Source organism: Oratosquilla oratoria, chromosome 7, assembly GCF_046742065.1.
Source record: "Oratosquilla oratoria isolate Oo_2021 chromosome 7, ASM4674206v1, whole genome shotgun sequence".
NCBI lineage: Eukaryota > Metazoa > Arthropoda > Malacostraca > Stomatopoda > Squillidae > Oratosquilla > Oratosquilla oratoria.
The window spans coordinates 81837022-81853661 of NC_134783.1; the positions used below are offsets into that span (position 1 = coordinate 81837022).

General features: G+C 37.3%; 2 protein-coding genes across 6 annotated transcripts in view; one reads left to right on the plus strand and one right to left on the minus strand.

Moving 5' to 3' along the window:
* Nucleotides 1-16640, plus strand: part of LOC143027231 (uncharacterized) — a 260660-nt gene that overhangs the window by 223373 nt on the left and 20647 nt on the right. The gene's annotated exons all lie outside the window — the stretch shown is intronic.
* LOC143027230 (uncharacterized) overlaps nucleotides 1-16640 on the minus strand; it is a 494887-nt gene that overhangs the window by 18283 nt on the left and 459964 nt on the right. For all 5 annotated transcript variants that reach the window (XM_076188447.1, XM_076188448.1, XM_076188450.1 and 2 more), the window contains 4 exons: nucleotides 16076-16197; nucleotides 15632-15777; nucleotides 13840-13977; nucleotides 11858-12033 (listed from right to left, as the gene is read on the minus strand). In XM_076188447.1, coding sequence (XP_076044562.1) covers nucleotides 11858-12033; nucleotides 13840-13977; nucleotides 15632-15777; nucleotides 16076-16197 — 582 coding nt within the window. The remainder of the gene's footprint in view (nucleotides 1-11857; nucleotides 12034-13839; nucleotides 13978-15631; nucleotides 15778-16075; nucleotides 16198-16640) is intronic.

Below are 16640 nucleotides of genomic sequence, written 5' to 3' on the forward strand. Positions count from 1 at the left end.
GGAGGCCCACTCAGACAAGGGAATACTGTTTCTGTTAACATTTGGGTTCGTACCCAACTGACAGACTGGCATGTAAAGAATCCCCCACATCTTAAAATGATCAAATTCATCTTCAACCACCCCCTTTTTTAAGTAATTAAACGTTTCTTCCCATCGACTTCTCCATCCTAATCAAACGTTCACGATAACTTAACCCGAACGACAACCATAGCAGTAGTGACGCGGCTTCTCGTAAAAACTTCCAGAGCGACACACGCCTTTCCTGGGGCGAGGAACATCTTCCTATTTAGATCTGGACAACCATTGGGTTAAGATCCGTGCAGGTACAGATTCAGTCAAACCACAAAAGAAGATGTGGACCTTAAACACGGAGGCGCTGTGTGCAGATATCGTTGCGGAAACAAGGCATGAGGTGTGTGGTGTGTGTGTGTGGGGGGGGGGGTCCGGTCGGCCTAAACGGGATAGTCCCGGTCGATCATAACTTCATAATTAAATTTGGGGCTTCTCAGAGTTCATATATATATTTTTATCACACCTTCGTTCATATTGTAAAATACCAAGGATCACATGAAAAATCGTCCACCCAGACTTCGACAGATGACGATTCTTCATGTGGGCGTTCTGGGGTGACAATTCTTCATGTGATCCAATACCACATTTGCGTTCATTAGCAGTTTTTGTATCTTTCTCCCATTATAGTGATGCTATCCAATATCGACGGTTCACCTGACTCAACCCCTAGAGAATTCGTCTATTAACCTGAGGGACTACGTCATTGTAACCAATCCTAAAAAGATCATTAGATTAAGCCTTAAACCTTTTTAATCTTCCTACATCCCTCTTTACTTGTCACCGACCTCCCTGTCCTTATATATATTTTTCAATACATAAGTTCATACACTGTGTAACTTAAATTCATTTCAGCAAGGACGAGACCAAAGAAAGTGAATAAACGCATAGTTCATCGGTTGGTACCAATGCCATTACCCCTTCCTTGTCGCAGGAATGCCACGAAGATAAGTAGAATAGTCTGGCGGCAGCAGAACAAAGAAGCCCTAGATTTAAGTAGTTAAAATTGCATTTCGATCCTTTCATCCGTATGATTTTTATTCCAATTGAATTTCAAAATGAAAAGTCGATAGTAATACGTATGCTGCGCCTTATCTAAATAAAAAGTACTTTTTCCTCCGTTTTGCCTTTTCTAACTACGAATTTAACACAAAATCATACAAATTAACCCTGTCGGTCCTGTTGAGCAAGGTACATTGTCTGGTTGAGAACTCCAGCGGAACGCCCGTTACACCCGCTGTGCAGGTTGCGTTCCGTGCAAGAGGGGCATGTGCCTCGCCACGCCCAGCTACGATAGTCCTACTGCCACACGCACTATGACTTGCCTAGTTTTGTGTCTGTACATATCCCTACACCACAGCTGATTACATATATGTAAGTTACGCGTTACCTTGACTTATTCAAAACCACCCCAAAGCCCGTTTCGTGCCGGATTCCCCTCATTTCTCTTTACAGCTACTGTTTTAAAACCATGATCAACCGTCACAGGCCAGTGCTACGTACCTAGAAATTAACATCTTGCTACTATAACACATTCTGCTCTGACCAACACAAGACGATTTTATTTATTGTACGAAATAACCGCTATTGAAGGGGTTACGAGGTTTAGTCCACTCCAATTTTAAATTTGTTCTTTTCTTGCCAAACAATTTTCCTCTCTTACCTTTCCTTCTCCACTATCTCTTTGAATGAGGCCATGCCCGTGCTGAGATTCAAACGCACTAAGAGTAAATGAATGAATTGATAAAAAAAAAAACAATAATAATGATAAAATAAGCAAGTAAACACGGATGAAGTTCAGTTTTATAATATTTAAGTCGAGTTTATTGAGTGATATTTCACTTTTGGCCCTGGCCCTAGAATTATATATATATAATATATATATATATATATATATATATATATATATATATATATATATATATATATATATATATATATATATATACATATATATATATATATATATATATATATATATATATATATATATATATATATATATATATATATATATATGTTTGGATATATAATTTACAGTATAATTATAATTGTTTAGTTTGTTTCGAGAGAATAATAAATTGGGAATAAGAAACTGGCAAATAATAATAATGATAAAATAAGCAAGTAAACACGGATGAAGTTCAGTTTTATAATATTTAAGTCGAGTTTATTGAGTGATATTTCACTTTTGGCCCTGGCCCTAGAATTATATTATATATATATATATATATATATATATATATATATATAATATATATATATATATATATATATATATATATGTACGTATGTTTGGATATATAATTTACAGTATAATTATAATTGTTTAATTTGTTTCGAGAGAATAATAAATTAGGAATAAGAAACTGGCAAATAATAATAATATTAATAATAATATTAATAATAATAACAATAATAAATGAACAAATAAAATAAAGTCCAGCCAACCATATCCATGAAATAGGAAGGCTTGAAATATTGTTAACCGATATATTAAACAACTTTTCGCCGAGGTGGCGCGTCCGAACTTTAGGACAAATACACACTGCATATAATGTAACTAACGTAATATATATATATATATATATATATATATATATATATATATGCATATATATATATATATATATATATATATATATATATATATATATATGTATACACACACACACACACACGACTCGGTGGCATAGTTGGTAGAGCGCTGAACTGGGAAGCAGAAATGCTCCCAGCACCCAGTTCGAATCCTGCCCAGGGCCGAAATTATTTCGGTATCGCTGTGCCTCGGGTCGTTACTCTGACTCTCGTGGGCGGGGAGTTGGGTGTGTGTGTGTGTGCAAGATCGGACCTACGAGCTCTGAGCTCTCTTCCAGGAGGGAAATAGCTGTCGATCACGAGTCCAACACGTGATCCAAAGACCAAGTGAATACACACACACACACACACGCGCGCGCACACACACACACAGCTTACCTACTTTTGAAAAAGTAGGTAAGTTGGCATGGAGTGAACATTACAACAAGATATGGATAAAAGGAGAAATGAGTATTGAGGAATTAGAAAAAGAGAAGACACTAAGAGATGAAGCTAAGGAAAAAAAAAAAAACACAAAGAGAACGGAGACCGAAAGCAAGGAATTCTATTGGAGGGTAATCGACATGATACTGAGAAAATGGTACATCAGAATGGGTGAAGCAAAAACAGAAAAAAGATGGAGAAAAAAAAAAAAAAAAGTGGTCTATACTAACATTGACGGATTAATTTCAGGACTGAATGAACTTAATGATTAACTGTTAGAAGAAAAACCAGATAAAATGGGAATTGTGGAGACTAAATTCAGGGGTTCAATACCACCCATCAATGTTGGACAAGGGCAATACAATTACTGGATTAAAAACAGAGACAAGAAACAGGGAGGAGGAATCATGTTCTTGGCCAAGAAAAACTTGAATGTGACAAAAATTATGGAGGGCAAAAGCAATGTAGAACTGATTATGATGAAAGTCTAAGACAAGTAGAAAGTTTGTGGTGATTTATGTGCCCCCAAAAACGAGCGCTTGGAAACAAAACGAGCATATGAAAATGCTATAAGATACAAGGCATTCATTAAATGAGATACTAATGGGTGGAGGTAACCTGGTAATTATGGGGGGCTTTAACTGCTGAGAAATTTGTTGGGAGGACATGATAGTGAAAGGTGGAGAAGACTTCTGGGGTAATGTATTACTGGACATGACCATGGAATATACAATGACTCAGTGGGTCAGTGAAAACACCAGATACAGAAATAATGAGCCATCAAGACTGGATTTAATATTTACAATGGAACCTGAAGTTGTCGATAAAATTGAATACAAGACACCAATTGGAAAGAGTGACCATATACTTATTGAGACTGAACTAAAGGAAGAAATATACATGGAAATGAAAAGCATAGGAAAGGAAGATTGATGTACAACAAAATGGACTTTGGAAAAATTAAAGAAATTCTTTCAGAATGCAAATTGGGAACAAATCTACATGGAAAAGACAAAAGTGGAAGAGAAATGGGATATCTTGATGGATAATTATAATGAAGGGGTGAATAGGCACATACCAAATGAAATGGAGTAAAAAGAACAAAGTGAATTTCAACATTGAGAAATGTAGTATAATGGAATTTGGAAAAAACATAAATAGAATATCGGGTCAATATAAAATTGGTACAAAGGAAGTTACAAAAGTAAACTCAGGGATCTAAGAGTAATTATCTCAAACAACATCATACCAGACAAACATGTTAACAAAATAGTTGGAGAAACTTATAACTTAATAAGATCAATGAAAGTGGCCTTTGACTACATGGATGAGGAATAGGTAAAGAAGATACTAGTTACACTGGTAAGACCAAAATTGGAATATGCAGTATCTCTATGGACACCTAGTACAAAAAAAAAAAAAAACACTCAAAGCGCAATGACAAAGATGACACCAACACTTTGCAAGTTGACATACAAACAAAGATTGGACAAACTAAACTTATCATCTTTAGAACAAAGAGAAAGAGGTGATCTGATAACCATCTAAAGAATTATGAAAGGGATGGAATTTTTTTATAGAGATAACCTACTAAAATGGAACAGAAGAAATACAAGGGAACATGAGGAAGATACATTGAACAGTGGGTGCTAAAACTATACATGATTTTAAGAAAGAACTGGATGTGGAAAGATACAACTGCGGGTCACTACAAGCATAGCTCTCCTCCCGCAAAATACAACTAGGTATGTACATATGTACACACACACACACACACACACACACACAGACAGTGATTCTTTTCATACCCAAACCTTGCCAACGTCCAAACATATTGTACCTCTGGTATCCAAATTTTCCCCAAATCCGAACATTCTCCTGACCAATTAGTTCGGATATAGTAGGGATTATTATTGTTAGCTTGAATCTTTGTTTTTACCATAATTAATCAATGGATGCTTTGTAATGTAAACTACTTTTATTCCCTCAGAATTGATCATTTAGCACTGGAAAGGCAGAATGGAGACTAGTGGGGGAGGGGGAGATAATCTTATTTTATGTATCTTAATATGCCCCACATCTCAGCTACATGTGGCACAATTGGTGTGGATATATAGTTGTAATTTTCTAGCCTGTCATCACAGGGTCATGATAAAAGTGGCACAATTTAAAGTCTAAACACTACTCTATCATACAGGCTGACGATGCATTTGTAAATCTATAAAAACTTACCTATTTCAATTTAATGGAGGTTAAAAGTCTATCTTACATGGCTCCCATCTCTCTAACACATCTTGAGTATGAAAGTTGACAATTCAATCAATTTTACCAGTTTACATGACTTTGTACACTAACTTTCTACATCGCTAATGGTAATGTTTAATCTTTATTTTGGTATGTGTTGTGCTGTATTGATATCATTAATCTACATCACTAATGGTAACGTTTCTGTGGTACATGTATATGATGTCTCCTTAGTGACACATCTATTATCACTATGACTGTGCTTGTTCACTGCTCAAAACGTTGAAAAATTCATTTCTATAACAAGTTCATTGGTAAATACTACTGTGCTTGTTCACTGCTCAAAACGTTGAAAAATTCATTTCTATAACAAGTTCATTGGTAAATACTAAAGTGCAATGAGGCATGAATATAAATAACATACAACAATCAAATCAAATAAATCCCTTTCTCTTCTAGACAGCAGCAGCTGCAAGAAGGAAGACTAGTAATCACAAGATCCATGTGACATCTGGGATTTGTATGAATCAAGACTCAGAGAAGGTGTGTCTTAATATGTGCTTCAGTCAACAAGAGCATTCAATAAAGATATCAAAAGGTGATATAATCTTGCATATACCATTTCCCAAAACTAGTCAAATGTAAAATGGCACTGAAATCTTTCTACACATGACAACGTACCTATTTACCCATTTTTGCCATGGTCTGACTACTAATTTAGAATTTGTGGGATGGTTGAGCCTGGCCCTACATACCAGTTTTCATAAAATCATGCTCTTTACTTTGGTAGTTTTAGATACTTGGGTGCAAATGTGGCAGGAAAGGGATGAGTGGGGTGGAGGTAGAATGCAGATTGAGAGAAGCAAGTAAATGCCTTGGTGGATTAAAAAGTGTAATGAGAAATAGACATTTGGGAATGGATGCTAAAAAGAGATTGTATGAAGGAGTGATTGTGCCAACAGCACTGTACGGAGCAGAAACATGGAACATGAGAGAAAGAGAGGGGGAATTTGAATGTGTTTGAGATGAAATGCCTGAGAAGTATGATAGGGGTTACTAGGCTAGAGTGAGAAATGAGGAGGTGAGGAGGAGAACAGGGGTGGAAAGGGAGTTGGGAGATAGGGTTGTTGAAGAGTATTGGGATGGTTTGGACACATGGAAAGAATGAGTGAAGAAAGATTAGTAAAACAGGTGTGGAAGGCAGAGGTGGAAGGAGTGACCACGAGGGGGCAACCTAGGATGAGATGGATGGATGGGATAAAATGGGTATTGGGAAAGAGGGGAATGTCTGTTGAGGAAGGACGGGAGAGGAGAGAACATATGGGTGAATGGAGAATGGTTGTATATGGATGATGCTGTGATGCATGAAGGGGAGTGAGTGGGGGATGGGGGGTGAAGGAGTACATATGAGAAATAAATTGACACAGCCTGAAAGGATTTCTCACTGTCTTCTTTTCTACATGAGGGAACGAAGAGGGGGGATCACCGAATTAATGAAGTGGCCTTGCTGTGGATGTGCTGTGTCTTGTGACACTGCTTCTGACCCAGGGCAGTGGACAAGATCCAGGGATGACCCATCATCCAGGAGGTGCCAAGATAAGAGGGAGGGAAGAGGGTAGAGGGGAGTGGAGTATTTAGAGGATGGAATGGGTGGGAGTGGTTTCTATGCCTTTGTTTTTTGGCTACCTCCCGTGTAATATGGAGGAAAAGCTTTTAGTATATGTATGTCTGTATGTATGTATGTACTTTGGTAGTTGGCATGTAATATAAACCCCAAAATCTGGAAGTTGCTATAGAACAGAAAGATGGAAACACAAACCAGCAGAGTGAAAAATCCTTAATTACTTATTGTGGTGTGGATGATGCTGTGATGCATGGAAGGGAGTGGGTGGGGGTTAGAGAGTATGTGTGAATGATATTTTGACACAGCCCAAAGGGATTTCTCCCCATCTCTTTTTCTGCATGAGGGGACAGAAATGAGGTTCGCCAATTAAATGAAGTGGCCTTGCTGTGGATGTGCTGTCTCTTGTTACACTGCTTGACCTAGGCCAGTGGGTGAGATCCAGGGATGACCCATCATCCAGGAGGAGCCAAGACAAGAAGGAGGGAAGGGGTGAATAGGAGTGAAGTATGTGGGGATGGAACGGGTGGGAGTGGATTTTATGCCTTTGTTTTTTTGGTTACCCCCCTTGTATGGGGAAAATAGTCATTGGTATATGTATGTACCTATAAGGAAAGTTTGCCTTAGGAACAGTGGCAGTAATAGTAACACTAATAGCAGTAGCAGTACTAATATCAATTGTATTCATGTTAATGGTGATGGTAGTAAAAGTGGTTGAGGTAATGGTTCCACCAGTATTAGTAACAGTGCTTGTAAACACATTTTTGCAATACACATACATACATATACCAAAGGCTTTGTGTTATACAAAAACACAAAAGATCAAATATCTTTCTTATCCCTTTGAACTTACCATAACTGGCTGCTGGATCATAAAAAAATACTAAACTTTAAAAAATACTCACGTAAATTGCACACACTGGTACCCATACTGCTATTTCCTGTTTCTCTTTTATCCTTTACTACCTCCCCTACTTCTTTCATCTTTGCTTGGTATACTCCTTTTTCATTTCACTTGCTCAAATGCAGCATTACACTGCTTCCCTCACTTTTTTCCCTCTTCACTTTACATCTACTCTCTATTTCCTTTCTACAAGACAATTCTGCAATATACATACTTGTGCATATGCACATTTATGTAATTGTAATATACAGGAGAGGAGCAATTCTCATGGGATCCTGTTCCTTGCTCCCCAATTACTATACCTAGATTAAAATTCAAATATGGTTCCAACTTGTGTTACATCACCTCATTTGCCAATTATTATCATACCTAGATTCAAATCCATATAATATTCCAGCTTGAGCTATATCACCTATGCTATTCCAAGTTTATGCAATTATCTGGTAAATTGTATTTCTTCACATCCATACTTTCAATTTGTTTCCATTACTTTGTGAAGCCCCTGCCATTCCTAATCAAGAGACATCCTTGGTCAATGTTGTACACCCCCATCTGTGTCCTGAACCACAATCAAGATATCTCTTTCTCTTCTGTTTTTTAATGTTCACAGTTTCAATACTTTTAGTTTCTCCTTATATGACTATCTACCAGGTTATGAACCAATCTAGTTGTGGCTCCTGATATCCCCTTAACCTTTTTTATATATTTCACTTTCTGTGAGAAACGATCTCTGTGAGTTTATTCATTGTCACTTCATCTTTTTTCAAGTAAAAACAAATCAAGTTAGTGACACATGATCTTCTGTGTCTAAAGCCAAATTATGGATTAAGTATATTATTTTCTTCCAGATGTTAAATCCATCTACTTTTGATAATTTTTTCACACATTTTGGCTATTGTGCTTGTAAGGGAGACCAGTCTATAGTTTCTTGGGTCTTCCTTATCTCCCCCTTTATATAATGGTACAATATTTGCCTTTTTCCAATCTTGTGGTATCATTCCTTCTTTCAGTGAGTAATCAATTATTTTATATATTTTATCCATTAGTTCATCTATACATTCTTTTAGTATCCAATTTGGAATTCCATCCAGACCGTGTAATTTTCTGACATCAAGGTTTATCATTTAGTCCCTCATTTCTTTCTGTGTCACAATTATTACTTTCATTTGGGGGGGGGGATCTTTCTCTCTGTCTTTCATCCTAATTTTGTGTATTTTCAATTGTGAATACAAGTTTAAAATGTTTGTTCATAAATTCAGCCATTTCTACATCTTCTATATATTTATCTTTCCCTTGACGCAGTTTCATTATTTCTGGTTTATTTTTTAATTTACAATTTACATACCTGTAGAATAATTTAGGTGGGTCCTTACATTTGTCTATTATGTCTTTTTCATAGTTTCCTTTTTCTTCCCTGCATATTTTTACATACTCCTTTCTTAGTTTTATATATATTTGTCACTTACTCATTTCTATCTTTTTTTTATATATATATATATTTTTTTTTTCATCTTTCCCAAGCTTTGTCTCTTCTCTAGCCTCACTATATTATTTGTTGTACCAGCACTTAATGTACACCCTTTCCTATTTCTGCTTTGGTACATATTTATCTATTCCTTCTTTATTTCTTTTAATATATTCCTTTTCTCTTCCATCTTTGTTTCTTCATTTAAGATGTTTTCCCAATTTACTTTATGAAAGAATTTCTAAATTTCTCAGAATACATTTTGTTGTACATTAGTCTTCCTTTTCTGTGTTTCACATTTCTTCCCAAATAAATTTCTTCTTTTAGTTCAAACTCTATTAATATGTGGTGACTCTTCTCAATTGGTGCCTTGTATTCCATTTTATCCAAAATTTCAGGCTTTGATGTAAATATCAAGTCTAGTCTTGACGGTTCTTCATTGCTTCTATACCTGGTATTTTCCTTTACCCATTGAGTCATTGTGTATTCAATGGTCATATCAAGTGGTATGTTTCCCCAAAGGTCTTCCCCACCTTTCACTGTCACCTCTTCCCAATATATTTCTTTAGTTAGTCACCTATAATTACTATGTTTCCTCCTTTCAGTAATTCATTTAATGCATGCTTTGTGTCTTCCAACATTTTGGAATGATCATTGTCCAAGAATATGCTTTTGAGGGCACATATATTACTAAAAATTGTCTATTTTTTATGTCAGTTTTCAACATTTATCATAATCAATTCCACATTATTTTTTCTTTCTATTATCTTTGTCACATTTAGGCCTTTCTTAGTGAAAAACATGATTCCTCCACCCTGTTTCTTCCTATTTTTCATCCAATGGTTATATAAACCTTGTCCCACAGCATTAGGTGGTAGTGGACCTTTTAATTTCATCTCCACAATTCTCATTATATCCAGTTTCTCTTCTGCCAGATAGTCATTTAATTCACTTGGTTCCAAAATCATGCCATCTATGTTGATGTACATTATTTATTTTTTCCTTTCTTCTTCTTTTTTTATTGTGTTTCCTTTTTTTATACCATTTTCTCAGCCTCAGGTCTAGTACTCTTCAAAAAATCATTCTTTTTGGTCTCAGTTCTTCTTTCTTTTTTCCATTTTCTTCTTTTTTTAGTGTCTTTTCCCACTTTTTTTCCTCATCGCTCATTTCTTTTTTATCTATACATTTTTGTAATTTTCACTATTTGCCAACTTTGCTGTTTTTGATACTTCTGCTATTATTCGACACCTTATTTTATTTTTAGTGGTCTACTTCTTTCTTTAAATTATTGTCCCATTCTATGCACTTTTTTTTTTTTTTCTTTTTCCATTACCTGTCCCTCCTCTTGTATCTCTTTAAGAATTTCTTTTGCAATTTCTTTTTCCTCTTTTTCTCTTAGGTATCTAGCTACATTGTTTTTCTTTAATACCATAAACTACTATGCACTTTTTTTATCCAGGGCGGTGGGCAGGGTGCAGGGATGACCCGTCATCCAGGAGGTGCTCAGATGAGAGGAAGGGTGGGAGGGGTGTGGAGTGTATTTAGGGATGAAATGGGTGGGAGTGTTTTTATGCCTTTCCCTTTTTGGCTACCTCCCTTGGAAGGGGGAAAAAGCCTTGGTATATGTATGTATGTATGTATTATTTCTATACCATTTTTTCCACTTGTTGCTGTATTATTTCTTTAAAAGTTATTTTTTTGTTTTCTTGTTCCATTTTCCATTGATTATTTATTTCTTGGAGATCTGTCTCTTTTATTGTTTCTTCAAATTTCTCAGTATTCAGCTTTCAGATCTATAATTTCATTTCTTGGTCACTGCTTGTATTTGTTCTTTTACTTCTTTTTTCAAAGCCTTATTTTTGTATCTTCATTTTTCATTCTTTCATTTTCACTTTTGACTAGGTTTAACTCATTTTTAGATCATTAAGCTCTCTGTTAGTTTCAGCATTCAGTCTTTTCAGCTGGTTCACCTCTCTGTACATTGCCCTGTATTCAGCTTTCAGATCTATAATTTCATTTATCAATTCTGTAATCTCCTGATTTCTTAGGATATTTTTATACCTTGATTCTCTTTCCAATTCTAAACCTCTACCTAGTATTCCACTTTCTTTTATAAACCCTGAAAAAACATTATTTTCAAACCTTTGACTTGATTTTGGGGTTTCCATATTGCAAATCTTCTTTGGTATGACCCCCAACAGTGATTCCACCCTGCTTACATCCAGTCTTCTCTTTGTTGGTTCACTATATTTTTGTCTTTCTCCATCATTCTCCATTTTGTGTATTGACCACTAATGTGAAATTACTCTATTTTATCATTTCAGTCACTCGATAAACACAGCTCCCTATCCCAAAATACAAATACAAAAGTGGGTGTTTCCTTCAAATTTATTGAAAAAGTATTGCACTTCAGAGCTCGTTCTAGATGTCTGTTCCAGCCTGTGGGTCATTCGTGGGTGTGGGTGTGTGCGGGTGTGTGGTATGTGTGTAAATCCTAATTTAAGTCACTGGACAAAATTCTATACATAATTACCGGCTGTTGGGCATTCCAGAACTGATACAAGCTGCCAAGAGATCTTCACTTTCTGAGTCTGAGTGAGAATATGCAGTTAATCGTTCTTCTGATGCTTCTCTTGATCTTCTCTCTTCCTGAGTATCTCTTCTGTCCACCTTATGCTCTGGAGATTCTGGAACTCTTAGGCTTGGATTCTGATGAGGGGAAAAAATTAAATAAAAGTTAGTACTGGAAACTTGTAAGGATAATATATCAGTTTATCTTAACTTTTACAGCATAAAAGTTATATATGTGACTATGTGATCTAAATCAAAAGTACTTTAATGAAACAGAAAACTACTTTCAAATTATGAAATGAGAACTTCCATTGCTAAATACACATAAAATTATGCAAGAGAGAACCAGAACAACAGATTGATAAAGAATTGAAGTAGGTTCTGCAAAAAAGCAAGTGATAAGTGGGGTGACTGAAAAAGTCATGGCCTATAGTAGGACAAAAGATAAAGATATGTAGCTTTTTTCACACAAAATCTAATCTTTCATAAGCCGATACAAGACTTTTCAAGCCTAAAACATATAATTTTTTTGTTTTACAGATAACTGATTTGGGACAGTAAGGTACTGTAGAGAAAATGGACAAAACTGGTCATCAGGCAGCCATTCAATACCTCCACATCAAGGGCTTAACTCCAAAAAGAAATTCATGAGGGCATGGTGGCTATTCTATGAGACAATGCTCCTTCATACAGCATGGCTAAAATTGGGCAGCTGATTTCAAATGGGGGAGGGACAGCCTGGAAGATGACCCTCATCAAGGAAGGCCTGCCACTGTCATCCCTCAAGAAATCATTGACAAAATCCATGACATGTTGCTCACAGATCGGCATTTGACTAAACGTTTTATTGCAACAAAGTTGGGCATCTCCCAGAAACATGTTCATGCAATTATCCACAACCATCTTGAAATGACAAAGGTATGAGCTCAATGGGCCCCAAAACTTCTTGGACCTGATCAGAAGTGGCTGCGATGCAACATGTCAAAGAACAATCTTGCCATTTTTTATGCTGATCCACAAAGATTTATCTGGCGATTTGTGACCATGGATGAGACTTGGGTTCACCACTTCCAGCCTGAGTCAAAAGAACAATCAAAACAAAGGAAGCATCATGGATCTCCAGCTCCAAAGAAGACCAAGTTGGTGATGTCTGCAGGGAAGGTGATGGCTTCCATTATTTGGGATTCTGAGGGGGTGCTATTGGTGGATTATCTGACAAAGGGTCAATCCATTACTGGACCATACTATGCCAATTTAATAAGGCAGCTGCGAGAGACAATTAAGAAAAAACAGTGTGGAAAGCTGTCATTAAGGGTGCTTTTCCATCAGGACAATGTGCCAGTACCCAAATCAACTGTGGCTCTTGCTACCATACATCATTGCAGCTTCCAGCTGGTTGAACATCGCCCTATTCACCTCATTTGGCCCCCTCAGACTACTATTTCCCAAGATGAAAAAAAAAGAGCTCGGCGGTCAACATTTCATCATGGATAATGACGTCTTTGATGCCGTAAAGGTGTATTTGGAGGACCAAGACTCAAGCTTCTACAAAGAGGGGATCTGTAAACTCCATGACTGTTGGAATAAGTGTGTTAACTTGCAAGAGGATTACGTTGAAAAATAAATGTATCAATTTATCATGAAATAAATTTTTGTACCTTAAGCCATGAATTTCTCAATCACCCCTCATATGTGATGCTATGACCAAACTAGCATGGCTTCATAGCAGACCATTTAGTGGATGTTGACCCAATTGATTCATTTTTGGGCTTGGGGAAGTTGATCTCATTCTCACTAATCAACTACAATGTTTTCCTTGTGTTCACTCTGTTACACTACCTACAAGTCTAACACAAATACTACTGCATGCAATGGCTCATTCACCCTGTCCATCCACCTCATCATTGGCCTTCCTTTTAGCTATCTACATAAAATACAACTTACCACATGAACCTGTGGCTTTGGGATGGCTCTCCTGCCAAGACCTTTCAGTCCTTTACTTTCTTGGCCCTGGCTTGTATCTCTTGATGCTTCACTTCCTGTTGTTTCACTGCTGTCTTTTCCATCTCCCCTAAGCCGATCCTGCATAATTCAGATTAATGTGATAAGAAAAAATAATAATAATTCTTAGAAAAAAACACTTATATACATACATACATACATATAGTAAGGGCTTTTACTTCCTTATAAGAGAGGTGGCCAAAGTCAAAAGGCATAATTCCATTCCCATCTATTCCACCACCATTCACCACCCCTCCCTCCCTCTCATCTTGGCTCCTCCTGGGTGACGAGTCATCCTTGTATCTTCATTTAATCAGCAGCCCTCCTCTCTGTCATCTCCTGCAGTAACATTGAAGACGAGGAGAAATCCCTTCAGGCTTCGTCAAAAAATCATTCACACATGACCACTCCCTACCCCCCCTATACTCCACCCACTCCCTTTCATGGATCACAGCATCATCCATACACCACCATTTTCCACTCACCCCTATCTTCTGCCCATTCCCTTCCTTCCTCAACAGACATTCCTCTGTTGCTCAATGCCCCTTTTACTTCATCCATCCATCTCATCCTCAGTTGTCCCCTCCTGTTCACTCCATCCACCTCTGCCTTCCACACTTTTTTAATCAATCTTTCTTCACTCATTCTTTCCATGTGTCCAAATCATCCCAATACTCTTTCGTCAACCCTATCTCCCCTCTTCTTTTCCTCTCCCACTCTCCTCCTCATCTCCTTGTTTCTCACTCTATCTAACCTTGTAACCCCTATCATACTTCTCAGATATTTCATCTCAAACACATTTAAACTCTTCCTCTCTTATGTTCCATGTCTCTGCCCCATACAGTGCTGTTGGCACAATCACCCCTTCATACATTCCTAAATATCTATTTCTCATTACACTTTTTAATCCCCTAAGGCACTTCTCTCAATCTACAACTACCTCCACTCATCCCTTTCCCACTACATGCTACCCCAAGTATCTAAAGCTATCCACTTCCCCCAGCATCTCTCTCCATTAATACTCACTTCCAAATTGCTGCTCTCCTCTCCCCTTGTACATCTCATCACCGTACTTTTACCCACCTTTACGTTCAACTTTCTCCTCTTATACATCTTCCCAAATTCTGTCACTAACTTCTTTAATCACTCTTCTGATCCTACCACTAGCACAGTGTCATCAGCAAATAACAACTGGCTTACCTACATCTTTTCTCCATTATCTTTGACCATCTCCAATCCAGGAGGTGCCAAGATAAGAGGGAGGGAGGAGGGTGGAGGGGAGTGGAATATATAGGAAATGGAATGGGTGGGAGTGGTTTCTATGCCTTTTTCTTTTTGGCTACCCCCTGTGTAGGGGGAAAAAGCCTTTGGTATATGTATGTATGTATGTATGTATCTCCAATCCCCTGCCCATTACCCTTGCAAGAGAACTTACTACTACATACAAGAAAAAAAAAATATATACAGTGAGTCCTCCTTATACGGTAATTCTTTATCCGGTAAATTCACATTTACGGTATTTGGTAATCACTACCCTCGATTCTATTTACGGTAAGAAAAATTCAGATATATGGTATCCGCTAGATATTTTGAAGAGGAAAGAGAAGGGAGAAGGTACGTCTGCCATATCCTATTATTACATGTTATAATGGGTTCGGTATACGGTAATTTCAATTTGCGGTAAGGTTTTCAGGAACACATGTACCGTATAACGAGGACTTACTGTAATAATTACCTTGGGAAGGTTATCAACCACAACTGGTAGATCATCATCAACTGTAAGAGATGAAAGTGAGGTTGCCCTAGAGAAATGAACTGGAGTTCCTTCCTCAACCCACGTTGTTGGCGCTTCATGGAATACTCCAGTACTAGCTTTTGCACCTTTATGAGAAAAGAAATAAGAAAATATATATATATATATGGGTCTTAATTTCATAACTTGTTGAAAGATGAATAAATTTCATGAGTGTTAGATATTCATAATACTTTAATCAAAGTGGCATACTTTATAAGCTGTTCTGGATAATACCAGAAAACTTGTAGATGATGACATGTAAATCATCTGACATTAACTAGAAAAATACCTATGAAGAATGCACATCTCAACTGATTCCCTAATGAATAACATGGTTACATAACAAGGCATGTACAACATAATCAATATGCTTTTATCTATTACCCTGAGTGTGTGTACTCTTGAAGGGCTGAGCTGGTGCCCGTACTCGCTTTGGACTTGGTGGAACAGTTTGACTTGGGGAATCTGGTAAATCACTTGGAGATACTGCACCACTTGTGAAACGGCTAAAAAAACAAAGACACCAATGAGCCGCATAGTTCTATGATGTAATAACAATTCAAAAGAGAGAGAGAGAGACAGAGAGAGAGAGAGAGAGAGAGACAGAGAGAGAGAGAGAGAGAGAGAGAGAGAGAGAGAGAGAGAGAGAGAGAGAGAGAGAGAGAGAGAGAGAGAGAGAGAGAGAGAGAGAGAGAGAGAGAGAGAGAGAGAGAGAGAGAGAGAGAGAGAGAGAGAGAGAGAGAGAGAGAGAGAGAGAGAGAGAGAGAGAGAGAGAGAGAGAGAGAGAGAGAGAGAGAGAGAGAGAGAGAGAGAGAGAGAGAGAGAGAGAGAGAGAGAGAGAGAGAGAGAGAGAGAGAGAGAGAGAGAGAGAGAGAGAGAGAGAGAGAGAGAGAGAGAGAGAGAGAGAGAGAGAGAGAGAGAGAGAGAGAGAGAGAGAGAGAGAGAGAGA